This window comes from Rhinolophus ferrumequinum, chromosome 3, assembly GCF_004115265.2.
Source record: "Rhinolophus ferrumequinum isolate MPI-CBG mRhiFer1 chromosome 3, mRhiFer1_v1.p, whole genome shotgun sequence".
NCBI classification, from domain to species: Eukaryota; Metazoa; Chordata; class Mammalia; order Chiroptera; family Rhinolophidae; genus Rhinolophus; species Rhinolophus ferrumequinum.
In genome coordinates, this window is record NC_046286.1 from 81,740,574 (window position 1) to 81,763,363 (window position 22,790).

A 22,790-nucleotide genomic window follows, 5' to 3' on the forward strand; every position below is an offset into this window, starting at 1 on the left:
ATTAAGGAATATTTCCTGTCAGAATCAAAGAACACTTTAAATTTCATTTGCTGTGTTGTTTTAGCTATTTAGCCATTACTAATAGGCCTGGATAAAATTTCAAATTAGAGTTTTTGTTTTGATTTTACTGTTGAGTGAATTTAATGGGTAAAGTTTTTTATTATTTCTTAGTCCTAGAGCAAAATCTCAGGAAGCCAAGTTCCCCGAATCATATGTAACCATGAATGACTTTGTTTTGCGTGTTGTCTAGGTCTCCAGTCATGTCCCGTATCCTGTAGCGTTACATGTCAATATAGTCAATGTCCCACAGCCAGCTGCTGCAGCCATTCAGGTAAGTTCATTTGAAGGTCATTTCATTGGCTGTTTAAGGCTCCGTTTTAAGACATGCTTTATTTCTTTCATCTAAACACTTGTTTTCACCTGACCCACTAAAGTAAAAAGAGAAGGGAAGAGTGGAGAGGGGGCTGGAGTTCCAGCTAGCCCTCTACCAATCTTCACCTCTAGAGTGAGTTTGCTCAGGAATTCCCTGATTCTCTGATGTTCCGAGTTGAAACAACTCATCAGTCAGCATCCACTCTAGCCTGAGATTTCACATTGCTCCCTTACATCTAGCGTACCATTCACAAAGATTTCCACGGTGGCTAAATTCAGTTGGCATTGGTTTCACGCCGAGGTCAAAGTTCTTTGGGCCGTGCGGTCCCTCAAGACTATAGGCCACAGCCATTGCATTTGCAACTTCCAACCAGGCCCTTGTCTTTTTTGTCTCCCTTAACTTTTCATTTCAGAGACACTATAATGATGAAGACCCTGAGAAAGAAAAGCGAATAAAGGAATTAGAGATGCTCTTGATGTCAACTGAGAATGAGCTCAAAGGACAGCAGGCGCCACCAGTAAGAATGTCACCATGGGCTTTAATGGGGGATAACAGCTTTACCCGGTGCTCTTCTGTATCTTTTCCCTTCTCTTCTAAATATGACATAATCAAGACTATGTATCCAGTAACAATGCTTAAACACCAGAAGTGGCTTGTAATAAACACAGTTGGTATCAGAATGTAGACTACATTGGAGGTAGTCCTTTGGTTGTTGCAATAAAAACCTCAACATCTAGTTGGGATTGTCATTGATTTTTTTCCGAAAGGACTGTAATCAATTTAAAAACTAGCAGAGATAAAAATAAATGAAAACTTGCATTTTTTTTACAAAGCTTTGTATGTGGTGCATATTTAAATTTTTCTTTTTCTATCATTTTTCTTAACCTAGATTTTCATGCTTTATAATTTCAAACGTAAGTTGATGCATGTTCAGTGTATACATGAGAAAAACACATATATAATCTCTCTGTAAATAACATTAGCTGCTCTCTTTTGTTTGCATGTATGAAAGCTATGTGGATCATTACTGAATTTTGACATCTTTTTTAGTGATTGGGCAGCAAACTGGGAAAGCAGCTTGTACTTTGTAACCTATGTAGTTAACCAGCCAAGAGAATAAGAGATGTGATGCATAGTAGGTATTCTTAGGAGCGATTTTTTTTTTTTTTTTGGTTAAATGATAAAATGATTATGTGCTTATGTTAGTTCGACCACTTTTTAAATTTGTTTTGCAATTTCTCCTGTTGCATGATCATGCTGAAAGGAGACATCTGTTAATTTGCTCTTCTGCTTTCTTAACCACGTTGATTTGGCAGCCCTTGACTGCATCAGTGCAATCCTTCCCATGAGAAAGGGATAGAAGCAACAATAATATGTGCAGATAAAAGCAACTCTAACTTGAATTATCCAGCTTTTTTGTAGGTGAGAAAAAATAGGAGAATTCTTAATTCACAACAAACATCCATGATCCTATTGGAAATGTTGTTAACAGTAGATTTTAAGACACTCACTGCATGTAAGAAGTTGTGCTTTTTAACAGAGTCCCTCTATTCGTATTTTCAACAAAAAGATGACAATTAAGGTAATCGTGTAGATGACAGAATATACCACTATTGAAAAGCAGGACCCTGCATTGATAAAAGGAAACATCTTGACAACTGTTTTATAGGCGCAAGTTTTAGATGATGCAACTACTTTTATCTTTCCTCCAACAGCATCTGATACCTTGTGCAACTTCATTGCTAAGTTCCTTCTCCCTTTCTTCTCCCCGCTCTTTCTTTATTCCCCCGCCCCCCTCCTTAGACACAGAACCACACATGCAGCTACCCTGGGTGGCACAGCACCACCATTGCCGACCACACCAGACCTCATGGAGACAGTGCACCTGTTTCCTGTTTGGAAGAACACCACTCCACTCCATCTCTGCCTGTGGATCCTGGCTGCTTACCTGAAGAAAGTGCCTCTCCAGCAAGGTGCATGATCGTCCACCAAGGAGCCATTCTGGATAATGTTAAGAACCTCTTAGAATTTGCAGAAACACTTCAATTTATAGATTCTGTAAGTAGAATTGTTAAGGCAAGTTAATGTTTTTAGAAAGGGAATTAGGAAACCGATTTCTCAAGTCATTGCCATTTTCTATAGCAAATATGTTATGAGCATATGTTAATGTAAAGGTAAAAGTATAACTTTAGCCTTTGTGTGTATGTTTTCTGAAAGATCTGATTTCATAGGCTACCCAGATAAAAGGTAGCCTTTCACATATTTCCATCAAATGCATATTTTTGAAAAATAGTGAAGTTAATGACCTATAAGTAGAGCTTGGGTTATGGGAATGATGTTTGAGTTATTTTTAACTTTTGCTTTGTTTACTTCTTGATGTTTCTCTAGAATTCTGCTTTGCTTTTGGATAGGACATTAAGAATTATGTTTACTCAGAACTTAAAGCAAGTGTGTTTGAAGAGGTAATAAGTTCATTGATGGTGAATGGCTTTCTCTGCAAAACATTGATTTTTGATTACCAGTCCCAATGGGTTCACTGAGAAACACCATTTTTAGTGAAATAGACTTGAGTTCAGCATCTCAAAAGCAGACACTAATTTATTTCCTTTGTTTCCCAGTTGATTAAAAAGCCTTTATTGCATACCCATCAGACAGAGAATAAACATTGCCAAATGCGCCATCTAGAAAAGGGTTTCTTTCTGCTTTGGATTGCGCGCAAATGCTAGCGTACTGGGAGGTCTCAGCAGCGCTCCTGTTGGCTCAGTCCTGAGGCAGCATGGCAGACCTACCCTGCAATGTACCCGAACAACTGTTAATCCTGAAGCTGTTACTCATGAAGCCAAACAAGGGGGCCAGGTGTTTCTGCATTCAGCATCTCTTTCTCAGTGCTGTGTTTCAGGTGATGGCACACAGCACGCACACACTGTCTCAAAGTTCTGCGCCTCCCACATTGTTTCAGGATTCTTCATCATGGTGTGACCTCAGCAGTTTTGAACTCTTTGAAGAAGCAGATATTTCAGCTAGCCAACATCACTCTGGCAAAGCCCTACAGCTCCAGCAAAGAGAGGGCAATGTGACTAGACCTGCAGGAGAGTCTAGCCCACGAGCGAATAAACACAAGTTGAGTGAGGGTGCACTTGACTCGCTCAAGCCCTTACCTGCTGCAAGGCACAGCACAATTCCACTGGTCATCCTTCGAAAAAAGTGGGGCCAGGCCAGCCCCTTAGCCACTGGACACTCTAGCTCCTTCATACTTGCTGACGTCAGCACTTCAACTCCCAATCGTTCCCCTGACAAAAGCCTGCCCTTCTCCCCCTCGCAGGTAGAGCACCATTTCTGCACAGCTGTTACTAATTTTCAGCAGACAACTGAGCCTTAATAATCTAGAAACTAATCCTTTGGAACAAATGACTAATTACTCTTGCCCTCGCTGATTTCATTCTGTTGTGGAACCTAGCTGTTGCTAAGTCATACTGCTTCCCATAGTTTAGGCTGTCTGTGGGTTGACTGATGATTTTGTCATAAATCTCTCTTTTTGGTGATTTGAAAGATGGTTAGTTGCATGCGATGAGCTTGTATTTCCATCAACGCTAACGTTCAACATTTCTATCCTTTCCTCTTCTCCTGCCTCTTCCCTCCCTTTAAAAACTTTAACAGATTTTCTTCCTTTGTTCACTTATTATGTGATTCACTGACCCAGGAGAGGAGGGAATCAAATTATGTTTGGGTTGCAACTAGAAAATTTAAAGGTTCCAATCCATCTTTAAGTGGAAACGCGTTGGAAGAGGATGAGGAACAAATGCTTAAGGAAAGCAATTTACTTTCTAATTTCGATTTTTCAACATTGGCTCTTTTGAGTTGTGCCATACATAATATTTTATTAGCAGTTTTTGCTAATGAATATCCTTGTTTCACATAGTATTTTTAAAGGCATAGAAATTATAATTCTTATCAGAGACTTATGTTTCTTAATTATTAAAATAATTGAAGTTAATAGATAATTTGGAACTTTAAAACATTTTTTCAATTATGTGAGTTTGTTTTAAGAACAGCTTTAAGTATAAACAAATGATGCACTCACCAAAAAAAATTATCTTGTTTTTTTTCTTTGTATTTTTCAAATTGTGTTCTGGAGAATATTAGTTCTGTAAGACTTTAATAGATATTCCAGAAAAACATCTAAACACATGAGCATGTAAGTTTGGGAAACAAACTTGTATCAAGCAAAGTTAAACTTGGTTTCTTTACTGCAGGACCTCTCAGAGTTTTTAATACACTGATGTGCATTGTGAATTTCCAGGAGGAGATTATGATATGTGTATTTCCCAGACTTATTTTATCTTGGAACCATCTGAGAAATACCTGTTTTCCCAGAATATTGGTGTTCCGAGAAACACAGCTTATTATTCAATAATTTTCCATATAATGTAAACCTTCCATGATAATGGTCCATAGATCTTTAAAGAGAGAAAGCAGGGTATGAAAGAAGAACAATAAGTACTTTCCAAAAAATCACTTTACCACTTTTAATCTTAATAAAGAGTGCATCTCATTCTCTTTAATGGCAAGTGCCATTTATTGAGAATATTTTCTTGGGATTTTGCAAGTTTTTCAAGCATTGACCTTAGGTTTTATTTCTTTGAAATAACAATCCAAATTTTGGGTACTCAATTAAATAAAACAATACCCTGTTCAACACTACATGTTGTTATCTTTATTATTTTATATAGTGGGTCAGTAAAACATACTTACTTGTTATCGGGGTGTGATTTTTAAATTGGGCTGAACAAAGAATCACTGTTTAATCTGCAATTTTTTTTCTTCCCATATTTAGTTCTTAAACACTTCCAGTAATCATGAAAACTTAGACTTGGAAATGCCTTCTTTAGCTTCCACCCCTCTGAATGGTCACAAATTGACTGTTACAACACCATTTCATAGAGACCAGACTGTGAAAACTCAAAAGGAAAATACTATGTAAGTCCTTGATTCGTGAATAAAATTACTTATCTTATTTACTTACGTTTAATTAATAGAACACAGTCCCTGAATGTCTGATCTATTTGTATGTATATAATTTTCCTGATCCACCTGTATGTACACAATCATGTGTATTCCACATTGTATATGTCTGTCCTGGGCATGTGACAGATACCTAGAGGTGGAAGGTGGAAGGATAAAGTAAATTACCTTTTGTATTCACTTCAAAGTTTCCTACATATGCAGAGATAGTTTTCATATAACTTTTCCATTCAGTTTTTTCTGTTTGTTCAGTAAGGCCTTTACTCCTTCACTGAAAACAAGATTTTCAACCTCCTTTTCTCTCTGATTATAAACTTCAGAATGAGTATGGTTCTTTACTTAGTTCATATTTTTTAATTTAATTTTTTCTTTTTGAAATTTGTCTATAGATAGGACCTCTTCTAATATCCCCAGGAATATTATATGATTAGAAGCCAAGGAGTGATTAAACAGTCATTTATATTCAATAAAGGCCTAACTAGTTCAAAGAAATGACAGAGAATATCAATATGTGTTATAAGAAACATTTAAGAGAAATGCAATCATATTTCCAAGTATAATAAGTACATTTTAAAAGATTAACATATGTTTCTTATTGTGGGCCCTCTTTTAACGAATAGATGAAATTGATCTGTAAATGACATCATATCTTCACAATGCTTAAAAGACCTAAGGGCAGTATATGTGTCTTCAGAATGAGTCAAGAAAGATGAAAAATATTTTAATCGTTTTAGTCTTAGGGGTATAATATTTTGAAATATTTGAAAATATGTGATGAACATAGTTTTTTCTTAACAACACATGTGTGGTTAATCAGCATACCCAATTCTGTATCAATAATAGAGTTTATTGTAGTCAGTAGAAAAAGATTAAATTTAATAGGTAGAGCAATGTGAGGGGCATATATGTTGTTTTATATTAAACCAACACTACTTTTCTTTTTAAAGTTTTAGGACTCCAACTATCAAAAGGTCAATCCTAGAAAGCTCTCCGAGAACTCCCACACCATTCAAACATGCACTTGCAGCTCAGGAAATTAAATATGGTCCCCTGAAGATGCTAGTAAGTTTTAGCAAAGTTCTTGTTTTGATTTGATTTATTAGTTCAGACATAAATTTTCCTCTGATGCAAACCTATCCACTCTTCTCTTCAGCCTCAGACACCATCTCATCTAGTAGAAGACCTACAGGATGTGATCAAACAGGAATCTGATGAATCTGGAATTGTTACTGAGTTTCAAGAAAACGGACCACCTTTACTGAAGAAGATCAAACAAGAGGTAAACATAAGATGTTCCTTGTGGGCATCTTGAGGTGCCTGATATCAGCAGTGTGTAACACCACCACTTTTCATATAAGCTTTTCGTACAAGACGCAGTCAAGAGGTACTCCCAGACTTCTGGCATGTGACCTCTCATTTGGAAAGCGAAGCCACTTCTATCTACTTCATGTATGAACAGAAAACATGCTAGAGAGGACAAAGGAAAGAGAAGGAAGCAGCTTTCTAGTGTACAGTGATAAAAATCACTGATATATAAATAAGTAGATGATTGACACATAGATATTTAACTTTCAGATATCATGAAGAATTGCAATTTAAATTACAATAATGGTATCTTTAATTCATAGTATTAAAGAAAGGGAATCCCACTTGCAAGGATCAAAGTTTTAGCTTGGTGGCAAGAAACATTTCTAACAGGTTAGAGTTCCTCTTGAATTTATTTTCATATAAAGATAAGTGTTTAAGAGACAGGCCAGAAATGAACTCTTTTTTATGTTTTTTACAGCCTAATTGAGTTATAATTGACAAATAAAATTGTAATATATTTAAAGTGCACAACGTGATCATTTGATGTATACATACGTTGTAAAAGGAGTTTCCCCATTGAGTTAATTAATCCGTCCATCACCTCACATGTTTACCTTTTTTGTTTTTTTTGGTGAGAACATTTAAGTTCTCTCTTAGCAGATTATAGTTATACAATACAGTGTTATCAACTATAGTTATCATATTACACATTAGATCCTCATACCTTATTCATCTTATAGAAATTTACTCTTGAGTGTAAATGTTTCATGGGAAGTTCTAGTTCTAGAAACAACAAAGCACTTCCTGTTTCTTTTAGGTGGAATCTCCAACTGATAAAGCAGGAAACTTCTTCTGCTCAAACCACTGGGAAGGGGAGAGTCTGAACACTCAGCTGTTCACACAGGCTTCGCCTGTGGCCGATGTGCCAGTAAGTACACACTCATGTTATAAGGTGTTGGTGCCTCACAGAATTCTGTATGAGAAATGTGGGGCTACTGTGGTTTCAGCACTCCTTACTGCGTACTCTAAATATTCTCTCGCATGATTATTTTCTTACGATTATTAATGTTGACTATAAAGTTGAGATTTGGTTTTTGTATTGGAGATAGATTCTGTTCCATTGCAGAGTTTTTCGTTATTTACTTTTTTAGGATTTGAGAGTCCTTGCCATTTAAAAAATTTGCTATTATGCATGAATATATACATTTCGCTGAAAACAGAATGTTAATTTTTACATCTTCTCTTGATTGATTGATTTGTCTTCTAAATGTAGTATTTCCTCCTTGCTGTCTCCAGTGTGGGTCCACATAGCATATAGCATGGTGCTAACCACGGCGTCTCTAGTAGATGCCCTTTGTTGTACCCAATATTGGATTGCTTTGGTTACCACCATCTTTTTCTCAGTAGGGTTCACAGCAAAGTTGAGCAGAAGGTACAGAGATTTCCCATATGTGCCCTGCCCCCACACGTGCATAGCCTTCCTCCTCACCTGCACCTCCCGCAGAGAGGTACATTTGTTACAGTTGATAAACCAACAATAATATGTCATTATCACCCAAAGTTCATAGTTCATATTAAGTTGCACTCTTGGTATTATACATTCTGTAGGTCTGGACAAATTTATGACATGTACCCACCATGATAGTATCGTACAGAGTAGTTTCACTGCCCTAAAACCGCTCTGTGCTCTTTCTATGCACTGCTCCTTCTTCACCAACCCCTGACAAACACTGATCTCTTACTGTCTCCATGCTTTTGCCTTTTCCAGAACGCCATATAGTTGGAATCATATAGTCGGGAGCCTTTTCAGACTGGTTTCTTTCACTTAAAAATATGCACTTTTCTTTCCTTCATGTCTTTTCATGGCTTGATAGCTCATTTTTTTGTAGCACTTAGTTACCACCATTTTTTAAGTTTGTAATTAGTGAATGGTTGTCCTTTATGGAGAATCAAAGCGAATAACAATTGCTAATATTGATTCAGTATGTACTAAGGGGTAAGTACTATTCTAAGAGCTTTGGATGCATTAACACACTTAATCCTCTCAACAACCTTACAAGCTTGGTAACGTGATCATTTCCATTACACCAACTGGGAATCCAAGGCATGTGGAGGTTTACTCACTTGCTCAAAATTATATAGCTAATAAGTGGTGGTTCTGGGTTAGAGCTCAGAAAGTCTAGTTTTAAATTCCACACTTTTCACCATTATACTATACCACCACTAATTTGTAGCTCTAACATATTTCTGTACCAGTATGCGAAATAAATAGTTCTCTCACCAGAGATTAGTAGATCTTCCATTTTTAAAAGCATGTACTTAATAATTAATTTAACAGATGTTTTTTGAGTGCTTATCACATGCCTAGAACTATGGGGGACAGCTGTTTCAAAATGTTACCTAGCTTTTTGTTTTAGTGGTGTTTGCCACAATGGGATTTGGGTTCGCACAGAGTTGAATTCTCCTTTGAGCTTGTTGAGCAGAGAATTTCTGGCAAATCACCTGCCTTTTTTTCCCCTGCTAATGTGTATCACCTCATAGTAATCTACTCTCTCCAGTGCCAGAATTGTGTCAGCTCTCCTATTGTCCAACCTCATTTACATTTCAAATTATTCTGTCTCCCTTTAGAATATTCTTACAAGTTCCGTTTTAATGACGCCAGTATCAGAAGATGAAGACAATGTTCTCAAAGCATTTACAGTACCTAAAAACAGGTCCTTGGCGAGTCCCTTGCAGGTAATTACTATTCTAACATGGGTATCTTCTTAAAAGTCATGCACTGAAAAACTGTCATCTTGTTTTGGTTCTTTACACAACATTTTAGGCAAGGAGGAGTGGTGCTTTTAAACAACTCTTGATGTATAAAAATCTCCTGAAATTCCTTGCTGCCACTCATATGAGACTCACTGAAAATTTTTAGTAGAGCAGGTTCCCAAAGCATGATGAAGTGAAACATTTCTTACTGTGTCTGAGCCTAAGACCATATGTTACACATGTCAATATCGCCTTCTGCTTTTCAATATTGTATAAAATGTTTATTAGTATAGTTTACTTTTTGTTCCAAAAATTTTTAATGCTCATCACTAAGCCATCAAAACTCAGACACCGTTTAGATTTGAAATGAAGTTTGAAATGAAGTAGCTAGTTTAGATTTTAAGTGAAGTTTGAAATGAGCTAGCTAGCAAATAATTATGATATATTGGACTACCAGAATAAGAAAGTCAACTGTCAGTGTCGTGTGGCCAACCTGTAGTTAACCATCTGCTTCTGGGTTTTTATATCAAAAGAGATTTCCCTTGTAACTCTGAAGTCAGTGCATGTTGATGAAATACAACAAAATCCAAATTAATCCTGAGCCAAATGTAAATAAGAATGCAAATTTACTCCTAAATTATTTAAAGCAGTTCCCAACATTAAATAAGCCAGTACTCAGCCACCTGCAGAGGCCTCCCTTCTGTCCCCCTGAACTACACTGAGGGGAACTTCACAAACCCTGGAGCACACAGGGAACCCGGGGTTCAGAAGTGGGAAGTCATGTTTGTACTGTGAGTTAGAGGCACTTTAAAAGGATGGTGTGTATGTAGGCTTTGAGAGCTTGCCCTTTCTTTTTAAAGGGATTTTCTCTCTTTGCGATAGGCCTTCTCTCTCCAAATTGTGAGAATATTAAAACTTCCCCTTTTTAAGTATTTGTGATATTTAGCATTATTTGTTAAGGAATACAAATACAGCTGGAAGGGCTGTAGGCACATTTTGTTTCCTAATTCAATCAGATTGCTTTCCTTGTGGTTTCTATCTGATCCTACTGCTTTGGTGAAAGAGGACTGTTGATCCTCTGGAGTGTAGATGGGGTAAGTCAGTCCTTGTGGGGAATCTGGAGTTGTTCCTGAGTCAGTCAAGCCTGGTGAGGCCTCAGGTGGGGAAGACTCAGAATATCACAAACAATTGGGACATGAGGAAAAGAATGAACTCCTCCCACATAAGAGGGACACAGAAAGAAGATTTCTAGATTAAAAATCTAGATTTCTAGAAGATTTCTAGAAGATTTCTAACCCGCTTTCTGTGTCAGGGCAAAGATAGCTATTTAAAAGTCAGGGCAAAGATAGCTATTTAAAAGTTTTCCCTAACAATGATTCTGGCTCCAGAAAGGAAAGGCTATCCTTATTTTCTTTCCCTCTTCCTTCCTAAATTACTTGGCCCTTGGTTTCCAGAGCATAGAATTTCACTAGTACTATTAGTACATTAAGCTTAATTTTTACATATATTTTGTAACCTAGCCTGCGACTCAACCTACATTTATAGTAGTATATCTAAAGGGCATTCTGTATTTCAAAGAGCAAACATGTAAATATATTTGAGGACAGTTATCATTACAAAAGTAGTTATCATTATGTAAGTTGAAAACCCCTGGTTATTTTTCTAAAATTAAATCCTAAAAGCTTTTGGCCTAACCAAACAGTGTTTAGCCAAAACCACTGAGCTGAACATGGTACTGATATAAAGTATATGTTATATAAAATTGCCAAGTTGTCAGTACAGTTGGACAAGCCGGGTTTGAACTGCACAGGTCCACTTATATGTGGATTTTACCTCCATAAATACAGAGGGTGCCAAAAAAAATATGTATACACATTTTAAGATAGGAAAAAACTGTATTAAAATTGTAATAATATATACTGATAACAAAAGATGAATACAAGTCACATTTGACTTCTGCAATTACAAGATGTGCTCAAAGTGGTTACCATCAGTGTAATTTTGATAGTTTTTTTTTTCCTTTCTTAAAATGTGTATACATTTTTTTGGCACCCTTCATATATAGTCAGCTCTCTGTATCCCCAGATTCCACAGATTCAACCAACCTCAGATGAAATACAGTATTTCCAATAACGCGGTTAGTGGAATCTGCAGATGCAGAGGGCAGACTGTATGTATTGATCTGCCGCATTTCATATACGGGACTTCAGCATCTATAGATTTGGGTATCCACGCGGCTCCTGGCACCAATGCCCCTGCGGATACTGAGGGATGATACTGAGTTTTGGGGGAGTCAAAAGCTACACGTGGATTTTTGACTGTGCAGGAGTCGGTGCTCCTAACCCCCATGTTGCTCAAGGGTCAACTGTATTTACAAAAGATAGGATGTTCAAATGTTTACATTACAGTTTTTAATGCTCTTGCATTTTTAAAAAATCAATATGGAACTTTATTACCAACATGTTTATATTTTATTTAGTGAAAATGTTACTATCTTCAAAACTCAAAATTAAGTAGTAGCTCTATTTTATTAATCTATATTTTCTAGCATATCAATGAGTTGTATTTGGCACTTCACAGATTCTAATATCTGTATACTGAGATTAAACTATCTATGTACATCACATGGTGAAGGTGATATTTGTCAGTTCTACTAAACTCAATAACTGAGACCTGAAAGTTAATTTTAAGAGCCAATGCTTCTATCTGCACTATATGGTTTACTGATTTATACTGCTGAAATATATTTTAATAACCTGCTATAATAGATAACTAATTCATTTTAAGAAATACTCATTAAATCAATGAATGGTACACATCAAGTATCTCCTCTGTTTTGTGTCATGGAGCTCTAGCTTCTGATACCATAGAAATATGTGAGTTCTAAAATGTTTCAAACTTTTGTGATAAATAATTGGAAAATGCATGAAATGATTCTAAATACTTAGACATGTATTGCCTATGCTTCATATAATCCTAGTTCAAAGTATTTATATAGGCTTTTAGGTAACTTGGTAATTTTGTTTATATAAAACATAATGCTTTTTTATATGTTTCCACTGATATTTTGACCTACTTGGGCAGATTTCTGGTATTATTGAACATATTGTACCTTTGTTAAATGACCTGGCCATTCGACTTAAGAATATCTCATAAACCCTATAACTTTTGTAATTTCTACTTATAGTAAATCAAATATTAAGTGAGACGTTAGCCAATCTCTATATTTTTATCATAGTGCTTTTAATTAAAACAACTAAATATGATTCCTAAGATATTTTAAAATTCGGATACTTCTAAAATAAAAAAATATTTGCCATTTGTAATAGTGCAATTGATTATCTATCTAATTGTCTAAATAACTTTACTTAAGTACAAGAACAGTTTATTGAAAACTACAGTAACTGCAATTCTGTGTTCTATCATTTCAGTTTTAATCATCCCTGACTTAATTATGGCAATAATACTTTAGATAGAGCAGATACTGGGCCCTTATGATTCAACTAAATAAATATATGTAAATTACATTTGATATTTTAAAATTAGGAATGCAAGAAGCTATGAGTTTCACATTTTGTTACAGTAAATCTCAAATATACATAGAAGTATAGAAAACATTCTATGATTTAGATATAACCAATTATTAACATTTTGCAATATTTACTTCATCTATTTTTTAATGACGCATTCTAAAATTCTGGATAATATAACATTTTATTCTTACATCCTTTCAGATGTCTATCTAAAAATAAGGACATTTTTATATATAACCTAATACTGTTATCACACATTATTAACAATAATTCCTTAAGATTTTAATTCTCGGGCTACATTTAGATTTCCCCATTAATCCAGAAAAGAGCCTTGTTATTATTCGTTATATAGAAGAACATTGTTATTATAAAATTGAAACAGTTTACACACTGCATTTGGTTTTTAAGTCTCTTACTCTCTAGACCAATGCTGTCCAATAGGACCTATGTAATGATGGAAATGTCCAGTACGCAGCTGTCCAATATGGGAGCCACTAGTTGTATGTGGCTACTGAGCCCTTGAAATGTGGTTAGTGCTACTGAGGAACAGAATTTTCAATTTAATTTAATTTAAATGGCTTTAATTTAATAGCTACATTTCCTTCCTCTGTCTGGAATCAACCATTTCCCCAAGGTGTGCTGATCATTTTAGTGGGAAATGCTATGTAGACACCAAAATCAGGGTGCTAAGTACACCCATTTGTTATATGGGTTGTCATTGAGAAGCAATAAATTTTAATAACTCAGAACTCTCCATTTATCCCCTAATACATAAACTATAATGCTTAAATAGAGGCTATTGTTAGCCATTATACACAAATAATATTTTATTTGTTTTTAAAATTATTTATGCTTAATCTTTTTCCAAAAGTAGTTTGTGGCAGCTGCATAATCTTATAATTGTCGGATTTCTTATTTTTTTAAGGTGCTTCAATTTTAGATTGTACAAGCAAACAAGGACTCATAATAAAAATGTTCTGAGACATTTTTGATATTTGTGTCTTTTCTGTAGCTCAGAATAAGTGAGATTTTCCCATTGGATCATTGTTCCATTTTCCCCATAATGAGTGGGGGTAGAGGATCGGAGTCTAGACGCTTCAAAATGATCACAAGAGAGGAAATCAACACTCATCCTAAAAAGCTTGCAGGTTGGGTCAGGAAAGGCAGGTTCACTGTGGAACACTGTTCACAAGTTACCCTGGGAGAGCTCAAGACAGACACGCACGCACGCACGCACGCACGCACACGCACGCACGCACACACACGCACGCGCACGCACGCACACGCACGCACGCACACTCACACGCACGCACGCACACACGCGCACACGCACACGCACGCAGAAGCACGCACGCGCACGCACGCACACACGCACACACGCACACGCACGCACGCACACACGCACACTCACACACGCACGCACGCACGCACACACACGCACACACACTCACACTCACACACACACGCACGCACACACACGCACGCACACGCACACACACACACTCACACACACGCACGCACAGAGCTCCTTCCTCAGCAAGGAGAAAAGAGCTGCCTGTTTTCCTCAATATGCTTTCAATTTGCTTTACAAACTGCTTTACACTTTCAAACACACTTTACCACTAAATATTTCTTAAGGTAGACATCTTCATCGGTATATTTGAAACTGTACGTAAGTTATAAGCTTTCTAAACTTCTGTGTTTTTCTCTTAAACTATAATTTCCTTTTATTCTTATTTAAAACCCAAGTGCAAAAGATGTGTTCATATGCTTTTTACTAACTCACTTTCCTCTTTTTGGTAACCACAGAATGACAGCTTTAAATTTTAATTTCCTGACTTGGCTTGTCATGGCCTTACTTCTTTAAAACAGTGAGTTTAATTTAAGTAAATTTCTCAACCATTATTATTTAAACACATTTGCACAGCATCAAAGAATCTTAAAATATTATTGCAAGCAATTGAAACTCACTTTTTCAGTTCCATGTGTTTTGGATCACTCCTATTTTTATATGAATTACTTGTGAAATATCAGGCAAAACCTTTTTGCGTGATTGGCATTGCTGAGGAGTGTAATAAACTAGCATGCAAGCAACAGGATCCTGGGATCTAGTCTAGACTCTACCATTTTCTAATTGTCTTTAATTCATTAACCTCTTCAGGCCAAAATGCTCGTCTATAAATTGGGAACTATAGTGTATCCTTCACTCATCATACAAGGTTGCTATGAAGTTCAAATGGATATAGTATTGCTTTCAAAATGGCAGCACACGTGGCAGTCTGCATTGCTGTTATCTATTATTAGGCAAGGCCATGCGCAGACCCTGTCTGTAGAAACACAGGCAAGGAGGCTTTGCCAAGGGCCAGGTCTTCTTGCCCTGTGGTGTATTATTTCCTCTAGCACAGTCTTTCTCATTCCCTGTTCCACTCTTGCAGAAGTGTGTCAGTGGGTCACCAAAAGAGACAGCTGATTCAACTGATTCCTGAAATAAAGATAGTCAGATCTCTTTGGTTTTACGGAGACAAAAAAACAGATTTACTGGTTTTCTCTATTTTTCTGGTACTTCTGTTGTTGGCCTGTCAGCAGACATGGAAACAGTCTGTCTACATGTGACAGAGCTTTCCAGGCATTTCTTAGTATAGTGTGCTCTTGACCTGCTCCTTTGGATATGTATGTATTCATTTGGTTCCCCCCTTGGGTCAGTTTTTTCCAGTTGTCCTGGCAAGAATTTACATAGCTGTCAGTAGTATTTCAGCAACCTGCTTTTAATATATGTTATAAATTAAGCAAGTTTACCACATACAGTTTTGGGGTTGAACTAAGAAAGGCTAAATGAGTGGGGAAGGTATGTCCAGCTCTTATTCAGAGTTCCGTGCCCCAGATATTACAAGATGTGGATATTTTTTATGTTGTTTGGTTTGGTAAACACTATGATACTGAATCTTCCTCGAGCCAGCAAAGATAGAACCACTTTAGAGCAATTTGGCACTTGTCTTAATCTTAATAGTCTGGAACTAATATATGACTAAGGAAAGAGCTATTCTGCCAAAAATTTGTGACACCCTAGGCTATATAATATAAACTGTTGGAAACCCTATAAACATGTAAGATGAAGAGACCCCTAGAGATACCTGGGACAAACTCCAAATTTAGGCAAAGTCCATCCACATTAGCAATTGTTAACTTAGGACTGGGTGGGAAGTGGAGGCCCTGGTGGATGGGGCAACTTCCAATCACTGACTGGACCTTCTGTCCCCTGACTTTTAGGGTTCTTTTCTATGAAAAGTTAGCAACCTTGAAATTGATGGCGTTTCATTGTTTTGTGGGGACATAGATTGGCATGTATGTGTGAGACAATGCCGGTAACCGTTAACCTTACCTTAGTGGCATTTCATCTCAGACTCATCCCTGACTTTCAAGACACAGCTGAGGATGTCTATGTTATCTCTTGTAACTGATACACTTTAAAAAGATGCCCCTTTGGGAAGGAATTCTCAGTTGGTGAATTGTAGTTCGGAGTTATGTTCTACAGATGGGTTCAACAGAATTAATCAGATCATTTTTATTCTTTTGGACACCATTCATATCTGCTTATTACTTAAAAACAAGAAAAACATAATAGTATCTCACAAGTTGTTTTGGTTTAACAAAATCATTTTTTATGATTTATGCACATTTATTATTACGCCCGTGAATTGTAAAGCACAGTAACTTGCCAGGGCTTTTGACATCAGCAACTCTCGTGTGAGGTTGATATATGAGTACAATAATAATAGTAGTTGTTCAGCATGATGAAAAAACTATTCCTGTTCTAAATGAAAAATGTGAAGATAATCTAATTCTGACAGAAAACCACCTGCGGACATGGTCTTGTCTCCTTTTACTTCTTCTGTTTTCTACAAAAGAGCTGAGTATTTAAAGTGCTTTAGCAGGATATCCCAGTTAAAGCTTTGACAGTCTATTTACAGTTCACTTCTGCCCCAGGGCAATTAAAGGCAGATTACAGGATAAGCAAGATGACTCCCGGGCAAGAGGAGGAGGATGTGAGGTAGGATTATTAATGGTGAAACGAATTTGGGTAGAGTGACATGTCTGCAGTTGTGCAATGGGTTAGTGATTTAACAAGAATTCATGTGCAGAAATCTGTAATTCTTATCAATTCTTTAGCATAAATGAAACTCAAATTTATGGAGAGGGAATAAGGAGGATGCAAACAGATCTACATGATAATATTAAAAACTTCTTCCAGCACAAAGACATTTAATCCTTGTTTGTCATAACTATTCTCTCTGCTTGAAAAGTTGGCCGAGGGCCCCATGGCTTCAAGTTAAGGAGGGAGAAGGAAATAGCAGAAGAGGAGGCAGCTGCCATTTATACTATTGGGCCTGAGCGTTTCTTTTTTTTTACCTGAGTACTTGGCTTCCCGTTCTTCCTTTCATGCTGTAGGTTTGGGTGTGTGTCCACTCTGACCACTTTTTTTCATTCGTTCTTATAAGATGTGCTTGCTTTGTTCTCTCCTGGTACAAAAAAGGAGGTACCTGCACACAGTCGCCCATTGGCTTTTTGTTCTGCACAGTGGTTGTTGTAGACAGTGGCTCTTGCGTCCTGGTGCATATCTACTTGGGAGATTCAGGTGTTGCAAGCCCTCTTGCCTTCCATAAGGCCCTAAGATTCAGGGCTTATACGCCCCTGAAATGCTCTGCTTTCTGGACTTTGGATATTTGGGTCAACTGGATTTCTTTCTTGGCAAATTCCATTTTGACTTAGGAAAAGCTAATGAAAAGTTTTCTCAAAAATCCTAATTAAAAATATATGGTATCTTCTTTATATTGACCTTGTTTTAAATATCTGGTCCTGGAGGAAGAGCCAAACATGAATAAAATGATGAGCCATGTGGGAGATCCAACAAGAACACAGTCAAATTTCAAGTTGAAAATACAGAGGGTGCCAAAAAAATGTATACACATTTTAAGAAAGGAAAACTGTATTAAAATTATACTACTCAATATATAACTGATAAAATATGTATACAAGTCACATTTGATTTCTGCAATTACAAGAGGTGCTCCAAGTGGTTACCATCAGCGTCCAGACACTTCTGGTTACTGCGAACTACTGCTTGAGCAACGCTGACCAAAGTGTCCACCTGTAACATTTTTATGGCACCCCTAGTACATTAAACTGATTATACTTAGTATTAGAATCTCCTAAACAGATTTTGGGGATTCTGAATTAACTTAAATACCATATTGCCAAGGATCAGAGCTTGACTTTTTCCAAGGGGCATAGCCAAAGCAAGCATAACACTGTTTGAAAATAGTATTTTAATTCTATATTAATTCAAGTATAGCTAAATAGAAAAAGTCTTAACCAGAGAAAAACAGAAACAGTCTTCCCTGCTCCTCACTTTTATCTCTAGTCTCACTTTCATTTCTTCCCTCTCCATTTGTTTGCCTGCATTCTTTCAAAGTATGTATTTTTGGTTTTGGTGGTGTATCTTTATGTAATTTTAGATTTGCATATATTAGTATAGGAAGATACTTCCTTCTGCTGCTTCTTCAGTCACTTCGTTTTTAAGATCCATGCACTTTGGATTAGAATCCACACCATGGATTCTAGGTGCTGCCTAGTACTCCACGGTAGACATCCGCCATATTTAACTCTTCACTCGCAGATGGTAGTTATTATGTCACACTGCTACCGTGACTACCAATGCAAGCTTAATAACTGAAACGATAACATTAAGTTTCATTTTTTTATTTGGGTCAATTGCTGTTTCAGAGCTGCACTGAAAATTTTTAGCAACAACAGATAAGCAATGCACTAAACTAAAATGTTGAATTTGTATGGACAGATACACACCAGAGAAATCTGTGTATTTAATCCACTTGCTTGAACCTCAAGAAACATCGCTTCTTCGGAACTATTCATAGAATGCTATAACTACCCTGGTGATTTTTGTGTAGCAAAACATAAAATGTGACTCAGTGGCAGAAGTCAGCCCTGAACACCTGTCATCTTTGTTCTGTCATCTTTGTGATACATGGTTCCAGGAAAACATTACAATAAACCATCTTGCTATGTAGTATTTCAAGTTACGTGTTGAGCCTCTGAGCCTTCATAGTCAATATGTGTAAACCTGGATGGTTTTTTTGACATTGGCAGTGAGAGGGCATGGTAGATTGTGCAGAAGCCGAGGAACCCAGTCTGCGTCCTGTGAAGGTTTACAAGTTAGAAACATGGCACTATAAACCTTATGTCCTTGAAACTTTGTTCCAGCCACTAGGTGAAGAAACCCCATAACCATACAAATACCATGTTCCTTTAGAATTATCTTGAACCTCTTTGCTGAAACGTCTGATGACTTCAACACCTCATCTAAATGCTTCTTCCTACATTCCAGGGCCCTGCTGACCTGACCCCGTAATTTTCCACTAATAAGAACTCTGTTGGAAGCAGCATCTTACACTCATTAGGGCCTGGATTCACACTCTTGCTTCATCACTTCTTAGCTGGGTGACCTTGAGGATGTTGCCTAAATTCTCTCTTCCTTTTAAATTGCCTGGTCTGTGAAGCAGGTGCAGTGCTTCATGTGTTTTGTGAGAATTAAAATAAATGAGATGATACATCCACAACACTTGGAAGCGTGGGTGGCACATAGTAAGCACTTGTTAAATGTTGGCACTATGTCTCTTCCTGTCTCCCAGTCCCTCCTGCAAACACTGTACAAATCGCAGCTTCCTGACTCTCTTGTGCTATTCCTGGGTTAACTCCTTTCTCACCTGTCTATCTAAACCCTGCCTGTTCTTGCCCTCTCCCTAGAGCATTGCCCTGGCAATTCCTCAGTGTCCCATCCACTCTTCACTTGGGCACGTGTCACACTGCCTGTTACTATGCCACCTGTTTCACGTGTGTTCATTTTGTCTCCTAAAGGACACCCGAGGCTCTAGAGAGCAGTGGTCTTTCTTATCCTTTCGTTTCATGGCAGCAAAATTCCTCCTAGATGTCAATACCAGGAATAGTTGAGTTTTTTTAAACCACTGGTTTAGTTCTGAGCTTACAGATGCCAAATCTTATATCTGCTTGCGTTTCTCTTTCCTTCTTTGCATTGGCTGGTAGAGAGCTCAGAGCCAAGGTTGAGGTTTAAATTGAGCTGATGCACTGTACTTCATCGGCAAGTGTTTGGTATACCATATCACCTCTTCTTTGTATTATTTATTTTTCATACATTTATCTGTGACCCTGCCTTGTCCGCTCTTTAAACCGTATTATCTTGTATTTATTTTGTAAGTATCTTAAATCCTTTTGGGAACTAAGTAGGGCACAAAGAGTACGTATTTTAGTTTGAAGCAACATGGAGGGAAGGCAGGAGCCAGGGCTGTGAAGAGGGCAGACGAACATTCAAAGCCACTCTACTAGGTGCCCTCGGAGTGGCCTTGAGCAAGTCATCTCCACTCTCTGAGTCTCCATTTCCTGCCCGACCAAAGAGAAAATGAGCCTCCCTCACGGGCTCGTTGTGCTGTGCAAATGAGAATATGTGTACGGAGTGCCAAAAAATAGACCTAGATCTGGATGCTGCCCCTTAGATATTAGTTCCATCTTATATTTTCCAATGTGTCTTTAAAAAGTAAAGCTATCCTGGTAAAAAGATATTTCTAAGTTAATTGTTATTTAATTGGTATTAAAAATATCTACTAAGTTTAGTAGGCATTGGTCAATTCTAGCACCTACAGGATCTTCACTCAGAGGTCTCAGGCACTCACCAGTTTGCTTAAGGAGTAAATGCCCAGAGCTTACCTCAGGTACCCGGGGAATTATGCCCATTCCTGCCTCCAACTTTGTAAAATCACCTTATCATAGACAAAGGCACTCAAGTATGAAGCTGTGGCTGTACCTACGATACTATTAGGGAAGGACTTTTTCTCTTAGCAATAAATAACTTCTAATAATTAATATCACTTAAGAATGCTGGATTCCTGGGTGTCACAGAGTTAAGATTTTATCTGACGAAGGCTCTCTGGTGTCTACCATTTGCTATGTGGAGGGCAAAATCTCCTCTGCTGACTCTGCAGGGAGTGGGACTCCATTTGTGGGCTAAAGTGTGTGCTTCCTGCCTGACCTCGCTGTTACTCTCTTTTCTCCATTAGCCTTGTAGTGGGGCCTGGGAAGCTGCATCCTGTGGAAAGATGGACGATCAGATGACAGCTTCCGGTCAGGCTCGTAAATATGTGAATGCCTTCTCAACCCGGACTCTGGTGATGTGAGATGTTTCCAGACAAGCATTATGGTTTACAGAACACTTCAAGTTGACTTTGGATATATCATTCCTCTACATGAAACTTTTCATGAATGGGAGAAAAACATATATTTGTTGTGGTACAACAGTTGAGAGCAGCACCAAGTGCATTTAGGTGGATGAAATCTTATCAGATTTCACCCAACTAAAAGGATTTTTAAAAAATAAATAGATAACAGTCTTACCTAAATTGTTAGGTGATGAATTGTACTGATGTTACTATCTTATGGTGGTTTTTTTAAATGTCAAATCGATGAATCTGTATCTTAGAGGACCCCACAGACCAGTATTTTTTCGTTATGAGGTTTTTGAAATTTTACACACAAAAAGGCCCTCCAATATTTTACTTTTGTTCAGTCACTAAACACAATGCATTACTATAAATGTTGGCTTAATATGATAGGATAATTAATCAAGATTGTAAATGCTCATGTATGGTTAATAACATTGGAGGTACATTTATTGTACTAAACCATTTTATGAGTTTTTTTGTTAGCTTGCTTTAAAAATTATTACTGTATGAAATAGTTTTATAAAGAAATTATATTTTTATTCAGTAATTTAATTTTGTAAATGCCAAATGAAAAATGTGGTTTGCTGCTATGGTCTTAGCCTGTAGACATGCTGCTAGTATGACGGGCAGTAAAGCTTTGGACAGAAAGAAAAGAAATTAGGTGTTAGGTAATTAACTATGCACTAGTATTTCAGACTTTTTATATTTTTATATATATACTTTTTTTTCTTTTGTAATACATTGGAAAACTTATTTGGGAGATTTTGCTGTTATTGGTTGTGTTTTTTTTTCCTTGTCATTGTTGGTTTATAAGAGCATGCATTGCACTTCTTTTTTGGGAGATCTATGTTGTTGATGTCCTATGTTTTGTTTTCAATTCAGCCCCACTGTTCTTTAATTCAGTCGTACGTGTTTGATCAGCACACCCCACAATTTCTAAGTGTATGGTGTCAGGACTGCACAGAACCTGTGTTTGCAACTGGGTAGAGAGCCAGGAATCCACAACCAGTTGCTGCCTTAAAAACATTTTGTGCAAGATGGATGGCACTAAACCTTTGATATGACAGTGTACTTACTGCCTTGTAGTGAAATAAAGATGGCCCTTATTTTCCTTACTTTTGACTTCTCTCTTGTGATTGTGGATGATAGCTTTACTTTTAAGAAATGGAGCTAGCTGTTTCTTTTGTTAATAATTTGCACACCATCTGAACTTCACTTGAGGAAGCCAAGAATCATTACTCCGGAGAAAAAAGAACAAGAAAACCAAGTTCACAAAATAATCATGTGCAAAGTGACAGCTGGGAGGAATCTTCCAGAATGTATCAGTCATGGTTCTAGCAGCATTCAAATTGGGATAATTCAAGGAGCGTTCATGTACAAGGGTGCTGATACTATGGATGTGGGCAGGGGTTCGGGGGAACACTGCCCCGTGCAAGGGAGGAGCCATGGAAAGCAAGAGTCCTTGAGAGGGGCCGTGACCCTCAGAAACCT

At 37.3% G+C, this 22,790-nt stretch overlaps 1 protein-coding gene across 2 annotated transcripts in view; it reads left to right on the forward strand.

Moving 5' to 3' along the window:
- MYB (MYB proto-oncogene, transcription factor) overlaps positions 1–22,414 on the forward strand; it is a 33,900-nt gene extending 11,486 nt beyond the window's left edge. Inside the window, exons 7-16 of one of the 2 annotated variants that reach the window (XM_033103090.1) lie at positions 251–331; positions 786–890; positions 2,177–2,431; positions 3,333–3,695; positions 5,208–5,350; positions 6,343–6,457; positions 6,549–6,674; positions 7,521–7,631; positions 9,332–9,439; positions 21,138–22,414. In XM_033103090.1, the coding sequence (XP_032958981.1) occupies positions 251–331; positions 786–890; positions 2,177–2,431; positions 3,333–3,695; positions 5,208–5,350; positions 6,343–6,457; positions 6,549–6,674; positions 7,521–7,631; positions 9,332–9,439; positions 21,138–21,254 (1,524 nt within the window). In that variant the 3' untranslated portion in view covers positions 21,255–22,414. The remainder of the gene's footprint in view (positions 1–250; positions 332–785; positions 891–2,176; positions 2,432–3,332; positions 3,696–5,207; positions 5,351–6,342; positions 6,458–6,548; positions 6,675–7,520; positions 7,632–9,331; positions 9,440–21,137) is intronic. The other variant, XM_033103091.1, reaches the window with a different exon arrangement.
- The last annotated feature ends 376 nt before the right edge of the window (positions 22,415–22,790 follow it).